Source organism: Montipora capricornis, chromosome 3 (genome assembly GCF_036669925.1).
Source record: "Montipora capricornis isolate CH-2021 chromosome 3, ASM3666992v2, whole genome shotgun sequence".
NCBI lineage: Eukaryota > Metazoa > Cnidaria > Anthozoa > Scleractinia > Acroporidae > Montipora > Montipora capricornis.
Window position 1 is genome coordinate 12,974,828 of NC_090885.1, and position 24,126 is coordinate 12,998,953.

The 24,126-nt window shown below is 41.0% G+C and overlaps 2 protein-coding genes across 3 annotated transcripts; both read left to right on the forward strand.

Annotated features, from left to right (window-relative positions):
• The first annotated feature begins 281 nt into the window (after positions 1-281).
• LOC138041132 (transcription factor Sox-17-beta.1-like) lies at positions 282-3,356 on the forward strand. The gene has a single exon (XM_068886901.1). The coding sequence runs from the start codon at positions 1,117-1,119 to the stop codon at positions 2,257-2,259; it is 1,143 nt and encodes a 380-aa protein (XP_068743002.1). The 5' UTR covers positions 282-1,116; the 3' UTR covers positions 2,260-3,356.
• Positions 3,357-11,410: 8,054 nt separating this feature from the next.
• Positions 11,411-19,012, forward strand: LOC138041133 (adenosine receptor A2b-like). Of its 2 annotated transcripts, none has more exons than XM_068886903.1 (3): positions 11,411-11,752; positions 15,066-15,144; positions 16,881-19,012. In XM_068886903.1, the coding sequence occupies exon 3, from the start codon at positions 16,922-16,924 to the stop codon at positions 17,981-17,983; it is 1,062 nt and encodes a 353-aa protein (XP_068743004.1). In that variant the 5' UTR covers positions 11,411-11,752; positions 15,066-15,144; positions 16,881-16,921; the 3' UTR covers positions 17,984-19,012. The 2 variants fall into 2 exon arrangements, with proteins under 2 accessions (XP_068743004.1, XP_068743005.1); XM_068886904.1 differs by lacking the exon at positions 11,411-11,752 and adding an exon at positions 11,930-11,968.
• Positions 19,013-24,126: the final 5,114 nt, after the last annotated feature.

Sequence of the window (24,126 nt, forward strand, 5' to 3'; positions counted from 1 at the left end):
CCTTTCAATCCTGGGAGTGAAACTTTCAGATTTTACAATGTCAAGCGCCAGATCACGATTTAGCTCGTCAATAGGGACCTCTTCAAGGGGAAAGGGTTAACGACATCTTGGTCCACTGAAAAACTATGACCAGATGCAGTTAAAACTTGATATATCGAGCACTGGGGTCGGATATGTCAAATGGGATATCAAACTATATCACTTTGATCCTCCCTGGATTCGATCGAGTCACCACTTGAAGCGATATGGTTACTCGGTGACAAAGGGGACCAAAAACCAGGCACTTTGAGCAAGCCAGTCATGTTCCATCAAACTCTACAGCTGATTTCAAAGTTTAATTGTTCCGCAGGCGCAAAGTAGTCTAGGTTTTTCTCGCCCAGAAGACGATTGCGTGTTCGGTCGACTTAACTCAAACCAGGCTGTTGGGTGCATTCCAACTGACTTCAGGCGGCAGTGCTGTCGTGGAGAAAGCATTGTTTAACATTTTTCAATAGCCTCCACAAAATCCACTTAACACCCACTTCGCTCTTAAAAGTGTCAATGTTTCAAGTCGAATTGTAAAAGGGACCTCGTCATTTGAAAAATGCCCAAACAACCTCCGTTCGACAAGAAGCGTTCAAATATTGAAATACTATTTCCTGTTGACAGTGGTGAACAGGAAAGCATCGTAATCCTGTGTTTCCTATTTTAGGGTCACGCGAAAAAAAATCGTCAATGAAAAACACATGGTCGATTTTAAGTGTTCTGTAATTAAAAATAAACAAAAGTCCCTGGATGTTTACGCTTATTGCTTTTCAATAGCCTAAGCCTATAGAGGTGTTTTAGGGCAACAATTGACTAATTGACCAATTTTGAAAACCACGTTGATCTTAGCCTGAAAACAAGAATGCTAAATTCCCACTATGGGAGATAATGGTTGAGTGTCAAAGTAACAGTGAGACCTCTTCAAAGTCATCGTTCCTTTCTTACCCCCTACCAAACATAGTGATCCGAGCCTTATATAAATATGGACAGTCTGCTGGGAAACGCATACTGCTCAAATTAAAAGCGAGTTCCACGTTCGCAGCTGCAGTTACCTGTTGAAAGTTGATCGTCGCCGGTTTGAGGGACGAGAAAATGTGGCACAGCGACTATGCAACCAATTGGCCTGGAATGGTACAACAGCAGCTTCTCCACGAAAACTACATCGACGAAGATGATGAATCTCACGTTAAAAGACCCATGAATTCGTTCATGATCTGGGCAAAGATTATGCGACGCAAGTTTGCTGAGGAAAACCCGAAACTACACAATGCGGAAATCAGCAAGCTTTTGGGCAAAGCTTGGAATGAGCTCACGACGAAGGAGAAGCGACCATTTGTCGAGAAAGCCGAAAGGCTAAGAATTCGCCATATGAAGGAACATCCGAACTATCGTTACACGCCAAAGAAACGCTCACAAGATAGACGACCTGGGCAGAGAACAAACTCGACTTACATTAATCCAACGTTTATCAGCAGCATTTCCAATGTTGTGATGAGCAGTCAGGTATTTGGTCTACCTGGGACTCCAGGAGATCCGAGCAGTCCCAGGGAGAAACAGCTTCCCTCATCCCAGTACATGGATCCCATTGGGCGGTGTTATTCTACAGGAAATGAGAACTGGAACGTAAACATGTTCACAGAAACACTCAATAATCGCAATGATTATCTCACTTACCCTTCAGCAAGACTTGAAAAGGAGTTCAACAGACCAGCTAACTTCATCGGACCAACTGGAGCTGATAGTCTACAATTCGAAGGTAACCCATGCCTTACTAATCATCGAAGCAATAATGCGTTGGATCATATGGATAGCAGATCCAACACAGGCCAAGGAAATTTGTTTTCCCCAGAAAATGAAAGGAAAGATGTCGTTCTTTCTCCTTGCGCTTATCAATATGGACCGCAATTGAAGTCGTCTGAGACCGTTGATTATAATCTTAATGGTCTTCGATCGTCGATAATCAAGACATCTTTTCCCGCAGGAAATAATGGATCCGGCACAGATACCGAAGTCGAAAGGCAACCACGAAAGATTGTCGGCAGAACGAGGCTGAGTTCTTGTAGATTTGCCGCACAGCCGCAAGACATAGAAAGAGACGCTGAAGAAGGAAGCTCAATTTGTGCTTCAAAAATACTTAGAGGAGGCACTGGAGCTATGTTTGAAAACTTTTCCGAGCTGTTGTGTGAGGATTTGGATCGAGATGAGTTTAGCATGTACTTGGCTCAGGCATATTAAAAAGGATGATCATCACATTTACGGAAAACATTTTAAATGAGCAATCACGAAAAAGGGAGGAAGTGTTACGCCGCAAATGGAGAGATTTAGCATCACTTTAAGTGAAACGGCGAACGAAGACCATTGATTGTTATAAAAGCATGAAAATTATCCTTTTCTGTCTGCTCTCCCTCTTCTGAGAAGTTTTCTATAGATAACAGGAAGGAAATGAGTTTAAATTAAGCACGTTTCTGTTATTTTATATATGAGGCAAATTTCAGCTTGATGTTTGTCGTGGACGCGATTCTAAATTTCTCGAATGTTTCAGTTCCCGAAACTCGCATACGTAGACAATTCAAAAACAGAAAAGCGCCAGTCCACCTTTTTCTCTGCCGCTTATCATCAGTTGTATCATAAATGATATGGATAAGACGCTCAAATCTTACAGTTCTCCGTGAATAATTTTGGCAAAAAAGCGGTGTGCCAGAGACTCCACGCAAAAAGGATCAAATGGCGCGGCACCGTCAGAATTGAAAGATCTCCGGAATCCCCAAAATTTTCAGTTCACTATGTAAATAAACAAGAATTCAAACAATATATTAAAACTAGGGAGTTTATCTGGGTTTTCTTTTGTTGATTCAAAACCTCATGGAGTTGACAAGCCATTTCGAAGAGACAGTTTTGTCAAGTCGCGAGTTGAAAATGGCGGCGAGTTCAGATTATGCCTTCAGTTAGCATCGCTTTATTTGCAATAAAAATACTTGCAGGGTGTAGATAATGCTTTCATGATCACTAATGGAAGAGATCGAAAATTTGCTAACAACAGTAATGAATGCACCGTTGATAGAGTCCTACCATTATCCAATTCTTTGTAGGAGAAGATTGTTTGTGATGCCGCGGTGACGAAAAGCGTGAAGCAATTTGTGTTGTGTCTCTGGTGCTAATAGCTTTCTTACAGCAAGGGCCGTTACATGCACTGCGTAAATTCTGATGTAGAACCAGAAGCCTCTATGAAAAGAACCAAACATAGTTTCCGAGAAAAAACGATTTTTTATTGTAGCGTCTAATTTTAAAGGATTTTGTATTATAAATGACACTATTAAAGCTAGCAGCTTGCTTTTTCGAATTCACCTGAAGAGCGCTAGTTGGTGTTTTAACATTTCATTACACTGGTAAAAGTGCACACTACAGCTGCTCCCGCCGTTAAGTATAGTTGTTGGCCTAATTCAATGTGTCCAGGGTCCAGGTATAGAAGAACTGCCGTTTAATTTACAAACGAAGCAGCTTTAGCATAAGGCGGAGATCTAGCCCGAAGGTCGTGGGTTCAATTCCCACCCTGGTCAGAGTTTTTCTCTGTCCTTGCGTGGGCCCAGTTCCATCAGTAGGGCTAACGCTCACATGGTTCATATGGGATTGAAATCTAGCACTTCACGTTACACTATACTCTCTTCAGTTAATTCTGTAAGGCAATTGATGTTGAGGCGGGAAAAATTCCATTATGAAAGGCCAAGGGTATGTTTGTTTATCACCGAGTTTTGCTTTTTTTTTAACTTAAGTGCGCTGTCACCGGAAAACTGGACAGAATTTATCCTTTAATTTATTTGGACTTGTTCACAGTTTCGTCTTGACGAAAAACATACAAACGACCTACGTCACCCTCCCCTAAAACAAAAAGTCCTCATCAATATGCATGGCCACAAGTGGACTAAATGAATTGGGATCATCAATCCAAATTGCAGATGGCTAGTTGGAGTGAACGCTAAGAGACGATCAGAAATATGTGTCTTAAAAATGGCATAAGTAGTGTCATCCCGTTCTACAAACAACCGGAAAAATCCCAGTTTTTCTAGCCGTGAGCAGAATTCGCATTTGCAAAATTGTATTCATTCTTCCTAATTAGATGTGGCGACAGGAATGCTCTATTGTAGCTGAAAAAACAACATAGTGTAGCAGCCTCCGGGAAAATTCTTGCAAATGCCAGCGTTAAAAGTGTAATTGGTCTTGAAAGGAAGAACAAAAGAGGCCTTTGAAGATTGAATTGTCCGATTATGGAATATTTATAAAATGACGGAGGGAGGGATGAAGCTATGTGGTTAAAAACTAGTCATTAACTGTGTTTTGTAAAGCCGATATAGCTTCTTTCAGTTACGAGACTACGGATGTTACAAGTGCACTTCAAAACCTGCTGAAGACCCTGCCATCTTTGTAAGCATTCGGCGGCGTTCTTTGAAGAACAAGTCAGAATACAATAAGTGTATTCTTATGGAAATAATTGGCAGACCAAGTTAGGCAAGCATGAAGGCACTAGATACGACGGGACGAAATTTTGAAAACGAGAACATGAAATACGACCATTCCCGGCTTTCGAAAACGCACTCAAAATGACATAATGACCGTATGACGGGCCGCATTTATTTAATTAAAACGCCAGGTTGTACCGGCTGAAAGAGATGATTCTGCTTGAAATCTAGAGAAAGAATATTCGGGAATATTGAAAAGTTCCGAACCTACTGCAGAATGCCCGACGGGATCACAGGTCTACAATCCAACCATAATTAGAAAATTTTATGCAGGACAAAGGCAACAGGGGTGTGAAAGAGTGGTGACTGCGCTCGCATGGGTGACTGATCAGTTAGTTATTAAGACGACAACCCCGTTTACATGTAATTAAATAAAATGGCTTGAGATCACATGGCCCTATGAAGTCCCTTGAAATAACTTTGTAAACAAAGTCAAGAATACTTATTTTGTACATGATTGCATCTCCCAGGCGAAAATGACAAATAATACCTCCTTCACCTTTAAGGGGATCAATTTTGATTCCATACGTCGATCTCCCCTAAACAAGGTGTTGAACTGACCATTTTAGTACAAAACCGAACATGGCTAGCACTTTGGAGGATGGAAATGTCTTAGTTATTAATCCAGTGACATGCACTCAGTCAATATCCTTTTTAACCCAAATTTACGTAGATCAATTTTGACCTTTTGATGCATTTTCCCTGGAGCCAAAGTACTCAACAGGAAATATTTGTCTGGATTAATTAACTCATTATCCGTGTTCCTAGTGAAAGATGATCAGTTTTTAAGTCGGACATCATTTGTAGACGTATTTCGTAAAACAGCGACGCTTTGTTCTTTTTCATTGCTCTTAAATTATCGACATGGTGCCTTTTTTTTTTCATTCTATAAATTTGTCGTCTACACTTGGGCATGATCACCTTGAAACTTTCGATGCATTAAAATTTCACTTTTGGTGAAAGACCGGTCAAAGAGAGCTTTTCGCCTTTTTCCCTGTTTTAGCGCCGCTCAGAAGAGATTTTGATTAGTTTTGCGCCAATTTGGATTTTCTCCAGATTTACCTCACGTCCTATGATGGATAATAATGCATGGCTTTATATCTTGTTTTACCGAAACAAGATGCCACAACCCATTAGACGAACGCCTACTCAGTATGGCACTCCAAGATCTTGGCACCGGCGGCACTAGCCTGCGAGCCAGTTCCCCCCCCCCCCCCCCCCCAGAAAGAAACGACGACCTCTACGATAACAACAGCGTCAGCCAGGTGATCTGGTGACGTAATTGATGTATCCCACAACCGCTCGCGGCCTTAGGTGTTGTTTCCAATTCCATCGCTAAAACTCAACAGGTCATTCCGTGTCTGGCACATTTCTTATTACTGAATGAACATTCAAGTAGACCAGACGAGCTCTAATTCGCCCATATTTACCAAGGTCAACAATTTGGAAACATGATCGCGAGATACTTATGAAAGCGTCAAGTTGTATTTTGAAGTGACATTTTTATTGTTGAAAACGTCAGAACGTGAGTATAAAACTGTCCTATTCTCCTTATCATCAAGCGCCACGATTCATACTGATTTCATTTTTGGGTAGTGGGCACTTTCCTGTCAGCGGCCCCTGCAGACTCGGTGCTCCCGCACGTTACTTGGAAACGAGTACTAATTGAGTTTTGTTCAGACTGCCCATGCCTAAAAATCGTAGTTAGGTGGGATGCCTGTGGCAGACGTTTAATATTTACTTGAGTCAGGAGGAACCCCCACCCTCCCCTTTATATTTGAACCAAAGCCACCAAAACACCATAAAACACCAGGAGTGTTATAGGCCACTTTGAAAAATACCATAATACTCTTTGTTTGTCCCCCCAAATTTTGCAAAAGCATTGTTTTTGTTTTCTCTTGGGACCATTGTAAGTCCCACGAGAAACTGGAAACAATGCTTATGCAAAATTTGGGGAGACAAACAAAGAGTATTATGGTATTTTCCAAAGTGGCCTATAACACTCCTGTCACGGAGTTTTCAAGGACCAGTTTTATTTTTAGATTGAATTTCCCGCGAATGAGACTTGTACGGGTCCGCAAATGATCAAAATTGTCAGGATAATTGTGATGTTTCTTGCTTCAAAATGCTACTTCTTTTCAAGGAGAGTTTCCATATTGAGCGGTTGAAACGCGAGCTCAACAAACAAGTTGATCATGTCAGTTTAGCATTACACTTTCAGTCAGGTCAGTGTAAAACGCAGACTGCAGACCAGGGGTAAAATGCAGACTGAGGTTAATATTTTATTTATAACGTAAGTGTTGAAAAAGCCCAAACCCCTTAGAAATGCTAACCGTAATTAGACCTAATTAGGCCTAAGACAATATTTAGGCTTAACTCTTAGCATTTCTAATGGGTTTGGGCTTTTTCAGCAGTTAAATTATAACCTCAGTCTGCATTTTCCTTAAAATCAATTTTAAAAATATTAATATATGCATATATATATTTTTTTTTTATTTTAAGCAAAGGTTAACGTCACACCTGTCGATCGCAAACAAGTATGTAAAAATACTTTTTCGCTTGAAGTAGAAGTTCATTTTGATTGACAGCATATGTAGACTATCGGAACGCTTTTCGCAGGAAACTTCAAATAATTGTCTCCGCTCACAAATGTTTGAGGTATTTTATATTGAAGCACCATATTTTACTTTTTGTAGCATTAAATCGAATTAAGACTAAGGATCATATTATCAGAACTGGCCTTCAGACTCCTCTAACGAAGCGTTACTTCGATCACTCTCAAACAAAAAAATAAGCTAAGAAGCACTACACCGACACAACGTAACTGTCACTTCGCGTAATGCTATCTACAACCGCTTGCATAAACGTATGACGCACCGTGACAAAATGGCAAGATGTTTTTTCCCATTTATGTTCACGTGGCCACTCTCTTCTAGTTACTTGTGGTCATTGCGTCATCATTTGCCATTAAGTTCGCGCTTGCAGCTTTGAAGTCGAAATTTTTCCTCTTACCACACACTACATATGTAATACTACATCACTGTAACTCTATATACGCGCAAACTTCAATGATGCCTCCTTGACGATTTTGCCTCTAACATCCCTGCGGGGGCAATAAATTATACATCTGGCAGAAAATTATAGCCATAACGTAAAGAGGAAAAACGCAGAAAGGCATAACGCAGAAATGCAGAACGCAGCAAAGCATAACGCAAAAGGTATAACTTAAAATAGCCATAACGCAAAGGCCCTTTGAAGATTAGACTAGCTGTACAACAAACAGCGGCTACAAACATAATGAGAAAACGCAGTTATTTACCAGTCTTCTTAATTTTATATATATCATATTTGAATTTGTTCAACCGTCACTTCTGAAGATGTTGTAGCATACGAAACGTCAAGTCCAAAGTAAAATGCGCTTTATCATTATGTTTGTAGCCGCTGGTTGATGAAATGGCCAAACTGAGTACAAGAATATTTAGACTAGCTGTGTACTTCGTAAATAATGTCAGCTCTAAACAAAACGTCAGTTGATTGCTCAAGGGAAAGAACATATAATCGCTATCGAACTTTTTCCTCCTGTTTAAGTTATGCCTCTGCGTTATGTCTCTGCGTTATGCCTCATTGCGTTATCCTCTTTGCGCTATGGCAATTTGCGTTATGCAAGTTTGCGTCATGCCCCTTTTGCGTGATGCCTACTTGCCTTATACCTATTCGCGTTATGGCCATTTGCAGAATCGGCTACTTGCCATTCAGCTTTGGATTGATGCATTCATGATTTGGACGATTTTATTTCAAATTATACATGTCATAGATATACTATATTTCTAATTTTGAAAAATTAAAATATTTTACCAGTTAGTTAATATGAAGACTCTATCCAATCCAAAAGGAATTACAGGCTAAATTTTCGGCTGATCATTGTTTGCCATTAGTACTACGGTCACGGTTTGATACGTTTGTGTGACCACCAATTAAAAACCCCCACAACGCACCAAATACCTGGAGGGTGTAAAGTGCAGGTTTCAGGTCATTGTTTTACTATAAATGAAACAACCCAAACCTTTACAAAAATGCTAACCTTAGGCTAACCTTGGTTTTTTTTTTAGGCCTAATGTTAGCATTAGTAAAGTTTTGGGTTGTTTCAGCTTTGGTGAAACAGTGGCCTTTAACTTACATCCTCCATCAAATACCGTTCATGAAACCGATTGCAACGACGACATAAAAGCCGTAACAGGGACAAATCAGCAATTAACCTTTAGCGAAACCGGGCGATTGACAGTAGAATTTATTTCGTGTACCTCCCATTTCGGGAAACAAACGAAGATAACACAAAAAGTGAAGAGGAATAATATAAGAATAACGGAAATTTTGTGGGGTGAAATAATGGAAGAACGACTTCCTTTGGAATCATCGATTTGTCGACTCGAATAAATCGATTTTTTCAACGGAATAATGAGTTCTTTTTTACTGGAATAATGGAATAACGAACATTTTCGAGCAAGGAAAACCCCACGAAAACCAGGTTAATTAAACAATGGTGACGAAAAATGGCGAAAAGAGCAATAAAGAGAACGGGAAAAATAGATCTAGACAAGAGAAAATGAGGGGACAGAGAGGGAGGCTCAGGGCGTTGGCCGGGATATGTCATGTCCACGAAAGTTATTTTTAGACAAGCGGAAGTCTTTGTTCTAGCAGAAGTCTGTCTTCAGAGACGTCCGCATGCAGTCTTGCTTTGGCTTTCTCGGAATTTCTTTTTTTCTCATCTATTGCCCAAAGAGGTAGGTTGGCCGTCTCGGAAGACAGACTTCCGCTAGAACAAAGACTTCACATATCCCAAGGGCTGGACCGGGAGCCTCCGTCTCTGTCCCCTCATTTTCTCTTGATCTAGACTAATTTATGGTCATACGATAAGCAGGCGGAACTGGTCGTACGGTAAGCAGGCTATTTATAAAAACATCTGAAAACAAAAACATAATTATTGAGGAGCTCTGCTTTTAGGCTGGCCTAAAGATACATCAGTATTATTCAAAAAATTATCTGCTAAGAGGCTGGAGCAATGATGTATTAGGGGAGCCGTCTCCATAATATGGCTGTCGTGTGTTTTGTACTTGTTGAATGTATGTGGTGTGCGAAAGAAGTCGCTAAACAGCACCTCGTGAAAAAAACTGAACTGAAAAGAACAGTGGAAACTTTGGGTGGTACATCATTAGCCTGCGGACAGGCTCCCGCTTGGGTTTAGGGCGAGTTAGCCGAGTGTAGTCTAGGGCGAGTGGGACGAGCCGAGAGCGGTCTGGTGATGAGGGGTTGCACACTCGCTTCGCTCGCGGATTCACGCTTCGCGGGCCGAATTTTTTTCGCCCTCTCTGGGAGCCTGTTCGCAAGCTAGTACATCATAGGATTCGCACGTGTGCTCTACAATGTGGAAGAATCAGTTCTTTCGTTGTAATTTGTCAACCTCGTTCCTAGGGTCTCTTTGTCAATGACAATGAAGACCCTGGGAACGAGATTGGTAATTTGTAAGCGTACACTATTATAAATCTCGGATCATTGAAGTGCATTCGACAATCGATTTGGAAGCAAAGGAGAATGGGGAGGAATGAAACAATATTTATCCTCAGGTCAATCTTATAGGACCCGAATCTGGAGCATGTACTTCTTGAGATGCTTTCAATAAGTGCTGAGTCCTATGACTCGTGTGTAATCTGTTGAAAATAATCTTTTGTATTTATTTATTTATTTAAGTTATCAATAACCCTAAGAAGATTATGCAACATGTAAGCGAAATCACCCAGTCGTCACGCAAGACTTTCGTGATCTATAAATAATGCTATTGATTGATGATATATTAAAACGTGCAGCACAAAACCCTCTGCTTTGAGCGGATAATATGTTGCTTTAATTCTGGAAAACTGTAAATCAAATGAAGCTGGACAAATCAATTCTGTTTCATGAAAAATGAAAACTGGCCGAGTACTTTGACAAAAACCTCTAGCGGGAAAGTAGAGAGCCAAAGAACTCGACCCCGTATGACATCGGGCATTGAAGACCATTGAACCCAACTTAGTCAACTTGGGAAATAGGCGGAAAGAAAAATATTGTGCTGGGATTGAAATGGAAGCTCGATTTAAGGAAGAAGAGTTGAAATTCGGTTTCCAGTTACCCGGTTTCTATGAGCATGAAGGTTCTCTTCAGTACATTTCTGGAAGCTCGAAAATGTCTGGTTTGTTTCACTGAAGACTTCGTCCTTGAAATCAAAGTTTCTTGTCAAATCATCAGCTGGCATATCGCTATATATATCATTGACCGTTCCAGTTGTTGTTTTTTGACATATATCATTGGTGACGTTGTAGAAAAACGCCCGGCTTTTATCATCAGGGCACTTTCTAATGATCTCGTTGACCACTCGTGATAAATTGTACACCCGTGTTTCGCCAGCTCAAAGACAGCTCACAAACCTATTAATTTACTCAAATAATGCGTACAGTAAAAAGAATTGGCGGCTGATTAACAGGGTTACAAGGGCCTGTTAATCAATAATCTATTGTTCCTTTTACATCTGGTTATTAACACATACAATTTTTTCACAAGGGAGTTGTACGGTAAAGCGATCCAAAGGTCAGGCGAGCGCATACGGGAGACCCTCTGCTGCAAAACCACCAAACGAAATCGAGATAATTCTCAAAACGCTTCAGCACATAGCAGCTGGCAGATAAGTAGTCATAAAAAACCAACCTCAGGACTACGTTCTCACCGACCATAGCTCAATATCTCCCCCCCCCCCCCCCTTCCCCCAAAATTGCTGCGCTTCAGTCCACCCCGAGACTCCCAAGCAACTCACCCATAGTAAACTTTTTCAACGATCGCGTGACTTCGAAAGCGCTCTGTGACATTCGTAAGGAGTTGGGCTCACACGTTATCTTGCATGCATCTGAAGACTGCGAGTGTTCTTTCATAGATCTTAATAGTATATTTTCTTTAGATGTTCCAGCCGCCAATGTACGAAGTAGACAATTAACCGAAATTGCGTCAACATTCTAGATTGTTCTACTAGACCAAGCTCTCTTGGGTCTTTTCCTGGATTAGCGTGATCGAGTGAAGATCCTCATAGACTCTACAAATGGAGGAACTTGGATGACAAGAAATTTGGTCCACTCGAGCGAATTGAGTGAATTTAGGGAATTGTCATAGACGAAGCAAGCTGCAAGCTAAAAGTAAGTTGTTAACTCTGGCAAATCGAGTGTTATTGAAAAGAAAGTTAGAAAAGGAAGTCTTAGTTCAGTGCAGTCCTAATTATCTGCTGGCGAAAATTAAATTATCAATCATTAAGGTCACTGCCAAATTTTACGCCTCCCTTCTATTTGGAAGTCAAATCTCATTAGGGACTAGAACAAGGAGAGACGAGATTCAAAGCAGAAATACTACGTAAGGTTAGAGTATGCTTTTTCCTTTTCAGTCTGTGATAAAGTTAAAGTATATACTCTAACAAATTTCCGACGAAGAGAAACTAGATTGCTTTTGCGCGGAAATGTCGCGCGCAGCAATAAATGTTTCTTGAGTTCGCTGATTTACTGATTTTTCTACTAACGACGTTTAGGTAGCTAACGTTTTGACATCTACAAGACTGAGCTTCTCGCGAATAAGGGCTTACTTAGTTTAATCTCGCGAATGAAACCACAAATAAATCGCTGACAAGTTTGACAGAGGTTAAAAATTGAAACATCCTTTGAAAATGTCCATTTTTTGCTTTGGCGTGTGGAAATGAAGATTTATTGAAAAGGGTATTGTTTGATGGTCTATGATGGCTTCACCACGTACATTGACCTTTGGGACTGCCCGTATTAATTTGTTATATCATCACGTAATTTAAGAACTGCAGGCCTTTCTTGGCAAGGGATTGAAGTGTCCTTTTGCCTTTCACTATTTTCTTCACGACATTTTATGCGTTTCGTCACGTAAACCGTTTATTGAAGACGGCGTTCTGTTCAACATCAACCTGACAGTTTTCTCTTTAAGGCTTTCATTCAAGCTTTTCAATGAAAACCAAACAAGTATAAAGAGGTACTGAGCATAGAGGGAGGCGGAGCTTGACTCCATTTTTCCCTCCCCTTTAATTAAGCGCTTGCTATGCAGGCTAATAAGTAGATCCGAACGCATTCTTAGCGAAGAATTCGTTTTCTGGCTGTTTGCCGCTTTTGTCATTCTTGGATAAACAGGTACCGATCAAATAAATGTTGCTTTAAAAAACACTTTTTTTTTCAAAATAAAGCGCTGAAAATTATTAAAATGTGATTCGCAAACGAATATTTTCCGTTTTGACTCGGACCAACTAGGAAAAAAATGTGACCACTTTCTAACAGGAATTAACCAATCACCTAGCGCATGCGCTAGCGTCTTGTGAAAACTTGAAAAGTGTTAGGTTAACTTTTTTCAAGTTGAATCGACAAATTCAAAATGGTGTCCACTGAAGTGGGCCATGGTGGACAAAGGAGAAACTCCGGCGAATATACGTGACTCACGCGTGAATCCATGATGGCGGCTAGAATTTTTCCGTGGGCCGGAGAACAAACAAACTCGAGCACGCGCAGCTCATGACAATGCCCCTTAAAGTCATTAAACTCAGACATGCTACCAGACGTCACACCTCAGACATGCTAATACCAGAACGAAAACTGGTTTAAAATTAAATACGCAAAAACTAATGTTCTAAAATTTTCGTATTTCTTTAGAGTAGTAAAATCTTGGAACTCTCTGCATTTACATTTGAGAAAAATTGAGTCCTTACAGGGGCACCCAACGACCAATTTGTTGTAAAATGCATTATTATACCCCAGTTAAGGAAAATAAATGTTATTAAGGCATTTTCGGGTGTTTTTCAGTGTTGCTGGGAAAACATTATCTGTTCCTTTTTCCCAGCAAGACACACAAGAAATTTCCCAGCCAGCTAGATAAAATTGGTTGGTTTCCAAGCCAGCTGATCAAATTTATTTCCCAGCCAGGAATTCCGCGCGCTTTCAAATCCCTCAATCCAAAACGACCGAGCGAAAGCGACAAAACCGGGACAAAACGGGTTTTTCCGCAAGCGAATCACTCTGACCAGCCGTCGTATGTGACTACTCTCTGGGAGAGGGAAGGGGTTCTCTTTACTTTTTATTTTTTTTTATTAATTTTTTTTTTTTTAGTCGTCCTCAGTCTTCAGAGTTTCTACAGCCAGCTCGGGTTGAAATGCTAGAAAAAGTCAGTAATTCCCAGGCAAAACCTCTATCAATAACAAAATTTCCCAGCCAGCTCATCGAAACACCTGTATTTTTGCCAGCCAGCAAGATTCCCCTGGGAAACAGATAATATAAGGAACAGATTCGTTGGGTGCCCCTGTCCTTATGATCGCTTTAAAAGCTTTTTACATCTGAAGGATATTAATACATTCTTGCAATTCATTTTTTTATCACTCAATCATTTTTTTTTTCATAACTTTTCCTTACTTATGCATTTATGATTTAATTTTTCAGTTGTTTTATTTATTATTTATTGTGAATTTTTAGGTAACCCATCAGTGAGTGAAGTTGTTTCCTGTTAAGGGTTTTTCTGTCAATATTTGTAGTCTTTTGTATTGAACAAAACATTAAAGTAAAATAAAATAAAGTAAACTTGGGTTCCGGAAGCATACGAAAATATTTTGTGTTCGAAAACTAGTCAAAAGTCAAAGTACTAGCTTCAAGTTCTGAAAAGCTGTTCTTACAATATGTTTTCAACGAGGTAAAACAATAGCAAGGCCGGTAGGCAGGTTTTTTTTTTTTTTTTTAGCATCGAGGGTGTGATCTAATGAGGAGACGGACCAAACAAGCGCCAAATTAGCCTCTAGGGGGTCTGGGAGCATGCTCCCCAGGAAAAATTTTTAAATTAGGTCGTCTGAGACTGCATTTCGTACGTTTTGAGGGCAGTATGATTTAAAAAACAGGAAGCCAAAAACGAACTGAAAAAACGTGGATATTACTCAAACTTTTGAAATTCAAAACGGATTTTCTTGGCGCAGAGACTACTTTACGTGTGTATTTTACAGGTTTAGAGCTGTCACTATCTAAAATGAACAAAAGTGGGAAATAAAGTTGAAAATCTGTATTATTCACTGGGTTTGCTCATCATGATCTTTCAGAAGTGTGCCAAGCTCAAGCCTCCTGCACAAAAAGTGAATCAGAACAAAACTGTAATACCCTTCCTTACGGGTCTGATACTAAAGTTTCAGTATCTTCCTTTTGATGATACAGACTCGGAGTTATGGCACTCAAACCACTGAGCGTTCTCTCCGACCTTGAAAAAAAAAAAAATCCTCTGGTATCCACTCATGATATCATAAAGAATTTAAATCTATTTGGTTCAGTTTTGAAAATCTGAATATATTTAATTTTGAGTGATAAATGATCAGTTACCGTAGCATTTTCAGTTTTCGACACAAATTAAGTCACCTATTCTGACGTATTTAGCTGATCTCCGTAGCCCTTCAAAATACACCCAATTTTTTCTCAACAGCACGGAAACAGTGTAACGCTGCGTGCCGCTGGTTGTTCGATTACACTGGAAAGGAAGAACCTTAAAAGCACCCAATAAGGTAAGGTCCACTTTAGGGGTTGCATGGTAGGCGGGCAATGGTGTTCCAAGAGATAAGAACTGATAAAGCGTACTTGCGGTCAAATTATGTGTAATTTGTGATAATCTTATCAGCATAAATAGCTGTAGCAGAGGCCCAGCCCCAGTTGTTCAAAAGGTGGATAACGCAATCCTCCGGATAATTTACCATCCGCTGGATAGCGCAATTGGTTTCGCTATGACTTGATTTATCCAGCGGATAACGCTACCCATCGCCTGAACAACTGGGGCCTGATTGAGAGTTTAAGGCGCTTGGGGTGGCACCGCGTGATCGCGGTTTGTATTTTGCGACCGTTACTCGAGTAAGGCATTCTACGGTCAGCCTTGCAGCGTGCACAAGCCCAGTTCCATTTATTGTGATACCGCGCTGAAAAAAAGGCTTTATGCCGTCGTTAGGTTGCTCATGATAGCGTTCATTTACATTGTAAATAGTCAAGTGAAGCTATTATCCTCGCAGTTATGAACGCAATTTTTGCAATTGCCTAGAGAAGCCTAGAAAATTCAGGACTTCAACGGGGTTTGAACCTGTGACCTCGCGATACCGGTGTGACGCTCTAACCAGCTGAGCTATGAAGCCACTGAAGTTGGGAGCTGGTCATTTGTGGATTCCAATGTTCCCTTGAGGAATGAATCAAACCCCGTTGAAGACCTCAATTTTTCAGGCTTCTCTACGCAATTGCAAAAATTGCGTTCATAACTGCGAAGATCATAGCTTCACTTGATTTTATATCCGCAGTTCATATATGATCCATTTCATATATCATTTCATCGTTGATTCATTCCTCACGCGATTATTAGAACTCACAAATGACCAACTCCCAGCGGCAGTGGCTTCATAGCTCAGTTGGTTAGAGCGTCGCACCGGTATCGCGAGGTCACGGGTTCAAACCTCTTTGAATTCCTGAATTTTTCAGGCTTCTCTACGCAATTGCAAAAAATTGCGTTCACAACTGCGAGGATAATAGCTTCACTTGATTTCATATCCGCATTTCATATATCATTTCATTGTTGATTGTAAATAGTGTCTTAGTCGGGGATATAATAATAATAATAGTAATAATAATAATAATAATAACAATAATTATTATTATTGTTATTATTATTATTATTATTATTATTATACATTCGTGCACTTGCACGCGCAGAATTGTAACTGTTACTGTATTTTAAATTTCAAATTGTAAACGTATTTAAATTAGTGGAAAAGGAAACAACAAATTAAACTGATGATGGCATGAGTCATGCCAAAACTTGTCTTTAAAAAGTTCTATCGTGAGCTTGAAGTTTCTGTTAATAATAGTAATAATAATAATTATTATAATAATTATAATAATGCTCTGGTGCCTTGCTCTTCTCTTTATAATAGAGTTAATGCATTCAGTAATATTTTTGTACTTATTCCAATACTAAATGAATGGCACAGGGGCTTGGCTGGCCAACGCGCCCATATATCACTCCTAGATCAGGTGTCCGGTTGAGTAGTGGAGGCAAATTCTTAGGGAACAAGGGAACATAACCATATTTGCAGAGGTTATTTCCAGAACAAGGGAACTAGGAGACATTTTTAACGGGAACAAGCCTACTCGGAGCTATCAAGCCTGTTGTGAGCTGTTGTGAGCTAGTTAAATAATTGCGAGTTAAACGAAGGCATCTATGTTAAGTTGTAAATTTCAGCTGTTTTTCAATTCTTTCTTTCAGAAAATCCATATAAGTTTCTTGGGGCAGCTACTTATACGGCGATGCCATTCATCAAGCATTTATGTGAAGAAACGTGGCCACCATTTGCTCTTTCTGTGCTGACAGCGTCCATAGCTTTTGGATTATGTCTCATAACTTTACCTGGAAACTTTTTACTTTGCATTGCTATGATCAAAGATCCTTACAAAGAACTGAAGAATTCGTTCAACTGCTTCGTTCTGCAGCTGGCCATAAGCGACCTCGTGGTTGGCGCATTGACCGAGCCTCTATTTATCATGTTTCATACAAGAGAAGCCATGGGATATCCTGTTATGCATAATGTCTGGTTAATTCATTTGTCGTTCTTCGTCTCTTACACAGCTTCGTTATTGAGTCTGGTGGCTCTAACTCTTGATCGATATTTCACAGTGATGTCGTACCACAAGAGAGTCTTATCCAATAACACTGTGAACCTGATATCGGTGCTTATATGGGTGATATCCATATCATTGTCGTGCTTTTATTTCGTCACTGGCTTTTACTTGTTTGCATTTATGTTCAACAATGCAGCCCTTATAATAATAGTAACCATATTGACGTTTACATATGTCCGTATTCATCAAAGGCTAAAACAGCAAATAACGCGCTGGAGCTGGCTTCACCAGACACAGGTGAAACTAAAGGCTATGTCCATGGAACGAAAACTAAACCGAGCCTTTTACACCATTTTGGGAATTTTCCTGGCGTGTCTGATTCCCTCCGCTGTTATGATGTATATCATCAGTTTCAGTGACAATTGCAGCTGTACGCTAGTTCATTGGTTCAGAGACTTGGATTGCTTATTTCCTTTGGTTAATTGTTCGGTGAACCAATTTCTATACGCCTGGAAAAGTCGTAATTTTAGAAGAGCCGTCACCACAGTGTTCTGTAAAACAGCTTCTTATGAAGTTACTTCGCCTCCTTTGACTCCAAATGGAACTGTGTCTACTATCAACTCTAAACGTGCAGACGAACTGGAACCCGAGTCGATGATAGCTTTGGATCCTGTCCGTCTTTTGAGAGCAACCGCTATGGATGAAGATGTGTTATGTGAAGTACACGATAACATTGTTGCGGAAGAGTAAATAGTATTTCTGGACTTGGAATATACCGGCAAAAAAATTTTTATGGCCATAACTGAAAAAACCTCGACCGTGTTGTTAACTATATTTTTGAAACTAATAGTCTGTCGTTTACTTAGCTGGATTTATTTTGCAAATGGTTATTAGCCTGCGTAGCTGGTAGGGTATTTTATCGCTGGATTATTTAAAACTCGCGAGTGCCATGTTTTTGGCCGCGAGTGGGTCGTGAGTTGCTTGCGACTGGGATGGGCACTAGTAGTTTTGAAATATCCCGCCATCTACGCAGGCTAATTGTTATGGGCAGCCCTGGCGAAAGCCAAAAGGCACTAATAATGAATTTTCAAGTGTTATTACAGTTAGGCGCGGTGGCCTCATGGTTAGTGTGCTCGACTTCGGAGCGAATGTCCGGGCTCTGGACCTGGCCGGGGACATTGTGTTGTGTTCGTGGGCAAGACACTTTATTCTCTAGGTGCCTCTCTCCACCCAGGTGTCATGATAAATGGGTATCAGCGAAATGCTGGGGGTAACCCTGCGATGGACTAGTATCCCATTCAGGGGGGAGTAGAAATACTCCTAGTTGCTTCATGCTTCAGAAACCGAAGATAAGCTCCGGTCTGATGGGCCACTAGGCCTGTAAGCTGACTTTACCTTACGTTTTTTATTACAGTTGAGCCCACGTTTCACTTAGGCAAGACAAACCTTAAATTACTCGCAAAAATGCGAAGGAAACAGTCAAGAATCAAGATGGATAAGAAATTCTTGTTTTGACCCGAAAGCCTCGTTTTCGCGTTTTGAGAAACTTACACCGTGAAAACGTGGGCTCAACTGCAAAAACAAGTCGCCGCCAAATTTAGTTAGTCTTTGAAGAGGCCTCCCAAGCGTTCTTGACGACAAGCGACATCGCTCTAAAATTGCAAAAAATGTGGCGACAATCTTCGCGACAGCGACAATCCATTTTTAACTTCGACAAAGCGACATCTTTTCACTTCGTCATTTCGACAGCGACATGACCGACCAGGCCAGCGTGACTCTAAATCTGGTAACTACTTGGTGTAGGCACTCATATAGTGGTCCAGTGTAGTAACTCATATAGTGGTCCCAGGTGGCTTCATCCCTAGCCGTAACTAAGCATCCCTAACCGTACCTAAGCATCCTTAGCCGTACTTAAGCATCCCAAACCGTACATAAGCATCCTCTCTCATCCCTAACCGTACTTAAGCATCCCTAACCGTACTTAAGCATCCTTTATCATCCTTAGCCGTACTTAAGCATCCCTAACCGTACTGAAGCATCCTTCTTCATCCCTAACCGTACTTAAGCATCCTTTATCATCCCTAGCCGTACTTAAGCATCCCTAACCGTACTTAAGCATCCTTTATCATCCCTAGCCGTACTTAAGCATCCTTAAGCGTACTTAAACATCCTTCTTCATCCCTAACCGTACTTAAGCATCCGTTATCGTCCCTAGCCGTACTTAAGCATCCTTATGCGTACTTAAGCATCCTTCTTCATCCCTAACCGTACTTAAGCATCCTTTATAATCCCTAGCCGTACTTAAGCATCCCTAACCATACTTAAGCATCCCTAAGCGTACTTAAGCATCCTTTATCATCCCTAGCCGTACTTAAGCATCCCTATACGTACTTAAGCATCCTTCTTCATCCCTAACCGTACTTGAGCATCCTTTATCATCCCTAGCCGTACTTAAGCATCCCTATGCGTACTTAAGCATCCTTCTTTATCCCTAACCGTACTTAAGCATCCTTTATCATACTTAAGCATCCGTTATCGTCCCTTGCCGTACTTAACCATCCCTAACCGTACTTAAGCATCCTTTATCATCCCTAGGTGTACTTAAGCATCCCTATGCGTACTTAAGCATCCCTCTTCATCCGTAGCCGTACTTGAGCAACCCAAACCGTACTTAGGCATCCCCAACCATACTTAAGCATCCCCAACCATACTTAAGCATCCCCAACAATACTTAAGCATCCCTAACCATACTTAAGCATCCCTAACCGTATTTCAGCATCCCTAATCATCCTTAACTGTACATAAGCATCCTTAATCAACCTTAACCTTACTTAAGCATCCCTAGCCTTACTTACGCATCCCTGACCGTACTTAAGAATCCCTAACCGTACTTAAGCATCCCTAACCGTACTTAAGCATCCCCAACCATACTTAAGCATCCCTAACCATATTTAAGCACCCCTAACCGTATTTCAGCATCCCTAATCATCCTTAACCGTACTTAAGCATCCTTAATCATCCCAAACCATACTTAAGCATCCCTAACCATGCTTAAGCATCCCTAACGGTACTTAAGCATCCCTAACCATACTTCAGCATCCCTAATCATCCTTAACTGTACTTAAGCATCCTTAATCATCCCTAGCCGTACTTAAGCATCCTTTATCATCCCTAGCCGTACTTACGCATCCGTAAGCGTACTTAAGCATCCTTTATCATCCTTAGCCGTACTTAAGCATCCCTAACCGTACTTAAGCATCCTTTATCATCCCTAGCCGTACTTAAGCATCCTTAACCGTACTTAAGCATCCTTTATCATCCTTAACCGTACTTAAGCATCCTTTATCATCCTTAGCCGTACTTAAGCATCCCTAACCGTACTGAAGCATCCTTCTTCATCCCTAACCGTACTTAAGCATCCTTTATCATCCTTAGCCGTACTTAAGCATCCCTATGCGTACTTAAGCATCCTTCTTCATCCCTAGCCGTACTTAAGCATCCTTTATCATCCTTAGCCGTACTTAACCATCCTTAAGCGTACTTAAGCATCCTTCTTCATCCCTAGCCGTACTTAAGCATCCCTAACCGTACTTAAGCATCCCTATCCTTACTTAAGCATCCATCTTCATCCATAACCGTACTTAAGCATCCTTTATCATCCCTAGCCGTACTTAAGCATCCATAAGCGTACTTCAGCATCCTTCTTCATCCCGAACCGTACTTAAGCATCCTTTATCATCCCTAGCCGTACTTAAGCATCCCTATACGTACTTAAGCATCCTTCTTCATCCCTAACCGTACTTGAGCATCCTTTATCATCCCTAGCCGTACTTAAGCATCCCTATGCGTACTTAAGCATCCTTCTTTATCCCTAACCGTACTTAAGCATCCTTTATCATACTTAAGCATCCGTTATCGTCCCTTGCCGTACTTAACCATCCCTAACCGTACTTAAGCATCCTTTATCATCCCTAGGTGTACTTAAGCATCCCTATGCGTACTTAAGCATCCCTCTTCATCCGTAGCCGTACTTAAGCATCCCTAACCGTACTTAAGCATCCCCAACCATACTTAATCATCCCTAACCATATTTAAGCATCCCTAAGCATACTTAAGCATCCCTAACCGCACTTCAGCATCCCTAATCAACCTTAACCGTACTTAAGCATCCCTAGCCGTACTTAAGCATCCCTAACCATACTTAAGCATCCCCAACCATACTTAAGCATCCCTAACCGTACCTAAGCATCCCTAGCCGTACTTCAGCGTCCCTAATCATCCTTAACCGTACTTACGCATCCTTAATCATCCCTAGCCGTATCTAAGCATCCTTTATAATCCCTAGCCGTACTTAAGCATCCCTAACCGTACTTAAGCATCCTTCTTCATCCCTAACTGTACTTAAGCATCCTTTATCATCCCTAGCGGTACTTAAGCATCCCTATGCGTACTTAAGCATCCTTCTTCATCCCTAACCGTACTTAAGCATCCTTTGTCATCCCTAGTGGTACTTAAGCATCCCTATGCGTACATAAGCATCCTTCTTCATCCCTAACCGTACTTAAGCATCCTTTATCGTCCATAGCCGTACTTAAGCATCCCTATGCGTACTTAAGCATCCTTGTTCATCCCTAACCATACTTAAGCATCCTTTATCGTCCCTGACCGTACTTAAGAATCCCTAACCGTACTTAAGCATCCCTAACCGTACTTAAGCATCCCCAACCATACTTAAGCATCCCTAACCATATTTAAGCACCCCTAAGCATACTTAAGCATCCCTAACCGCACTTCAGCATCCCTAATCAACCTTAACCGTACTTAAGCATCCTTAATCAACCTTAACCTTACTTAAGCATCCCTAGCCTTACTTACGCATCCCTGACCGTACTTAAGAATCCCTAACCGTACTTAAGCATCCCTAACCGTACTTAAGCATCCCCAACCATACTTAAGCATCCCTAACCATATTTAAGCACCCCTAAGCATACTTAAGCATCCCTAATCATCCTTAACCGTACTTAAGCATCCTTAATCATCCCAAACCATACTTAAGCATCCCTAACCATACTTAAGCATCCCTAACGGTACTTAAGCATCCCTAACCATACTTCAGCATCCCTAATCATCCTTAACCGTACTTACGCATCCTTAATAATCCCTAGCCGTACCTAAGCATCCTTTATAATCCCTAGCCGTACTTAAGCATCCCTACGCGTACTTAAGCATCCTTTATCATCCTTAGCCGTACTTAAGCATCCCTAATCGTACTTAAGCATCCTTCTTCATCCTTAACCGTACTTAAGCATCCTTTATCATCCTTAGCCGTACTTAAGCATCCCTAATCGTACTTAAGCATCCTTCTTCATCCTTAACCGTACTTAAGCATCCTTTATAATCCCTAGCCGTACTTAAGCATCCCTATGCGTACTTAAGCATCCTTCTTCATCCCTAACCGTACTTAAGCATCCTTTATCATCCCTAGCCGTACTTAAGCATCCATAAGCGTACTTAAGCATCCTTCTTTATCCCTAGCCGTACTTAAGCATCCCTAACCGTACTTAAGCATCCCTATGCGTACTTAAGCATCCTTCGTCATCCCTAACCGTACTTAAGCATCCTTTATCATCCTTAGCCGTACTTAAGCATCCCTAATCGTACTTAAGCATCCTTTATCATCCTTAACCGTACTTAAGCATCCTTTATCATCCTTAGCCGTACTTAAGCATCCCTACTCGTACTTAAGCATCCTTCTTCATCCCTAACCGTACTTAAGCATCCTTTATCATCCCTAACCGTACTTAAGCATCCTTAATCATCCCTAGCCGTACTTAAGCATCCCTAAGCGTACTTAAGCATCCTTCTTCATCCCTAGCCGTACTTAAGCATCCTTTATCATCTCTAGCCGTACTTAAGCATCCGTAAGCGTACTTAAGCATCCTTCTTCATCCCTAGCCGTACTTAAGCATCCCTAAGCGTACTTAAGCATCCCTATGCGTACTTAAGCATCCTTCGTCATCCCTAACCGTACTTAAGCATCCTTTTTCATCCCTACCCGTACTTAAGCATCCTTAAGCGTACTTAAGCATCCTTCTTCATCCCTAACCGTACTTAAGCATCCGTTATCGTCCCTAGCCGTACTTAACCATCCCTAACCGTACTTAAGCATCCTTTATTATCCCTAGCCGTCCTTAAGCATCCCTATGCGTACTTAAGCATCCCTCTTCATCCGTAGCCGTGCTTGAGCATCCCTAACCGTACTTAGGCATCCCCAGCCATACTTAAGCATCCCCAACCATACTTAAGCATCCCTAACCGCACTTCAGCATCCCTAATCAACCTTAACCGTACTTAAGCATCCCTATCCGTACTTAAGCATCCCTAACCATACTTAAGCATCCCCAACCCTACTTAAGCATCCCTAACCGTACCTAAGCATCCCTATGCGTACTTAAGCATCCTTCGTCATCCCTAACCGTACTTAAGGATCCTTTATCATCCTTAGCCGTACTTAAGCATCCCTAATCGTACTTAAGCATCCTTTATCATCCTTAACCGGACTTAAGCATCCTTAATCATCCCTAGCCGTACTTAAGCATCCCTAAGCGTACTTAAGCATCCTTCTTCATCCCTAACCGTACTTAAGCATCCTTTATCATCCCTAACCGTACTTAAGCATCCTTAATCATCCCTAGCAGTACTTAAGCATCCCTAAGCGTACTTAAGCATCCTTCTTCATCCCTAACCGTACTTAAGCATCCTTTATCATCCCTAGCCGTACTTAAGCATCCCTATGCGTACTTAAGCATCCTTCTTCATCCCTAGCCGTACTTAAGCATCCCTAACCGTACTTAAGCATCCCTATGCGTACTTAAGCATCCTTCGTCATCCCT

Bases quoted from the DNA above. Each gene is read 5' to 3' on its own strand.
- LOC138041132 (XM_068886901.1), top strand. From the start codon at position 1,117: ATGTGGCACAGCGACTATGCAACCAATTGGCCTGGAATGGTACAACAG.
- LOC138041133 (XM_068886903.1), top strand. From the start codon at position 16,922: ATGCCATTCATCAAGCATTTATGTGAAGAAACGTGGCCACCATTTGCT.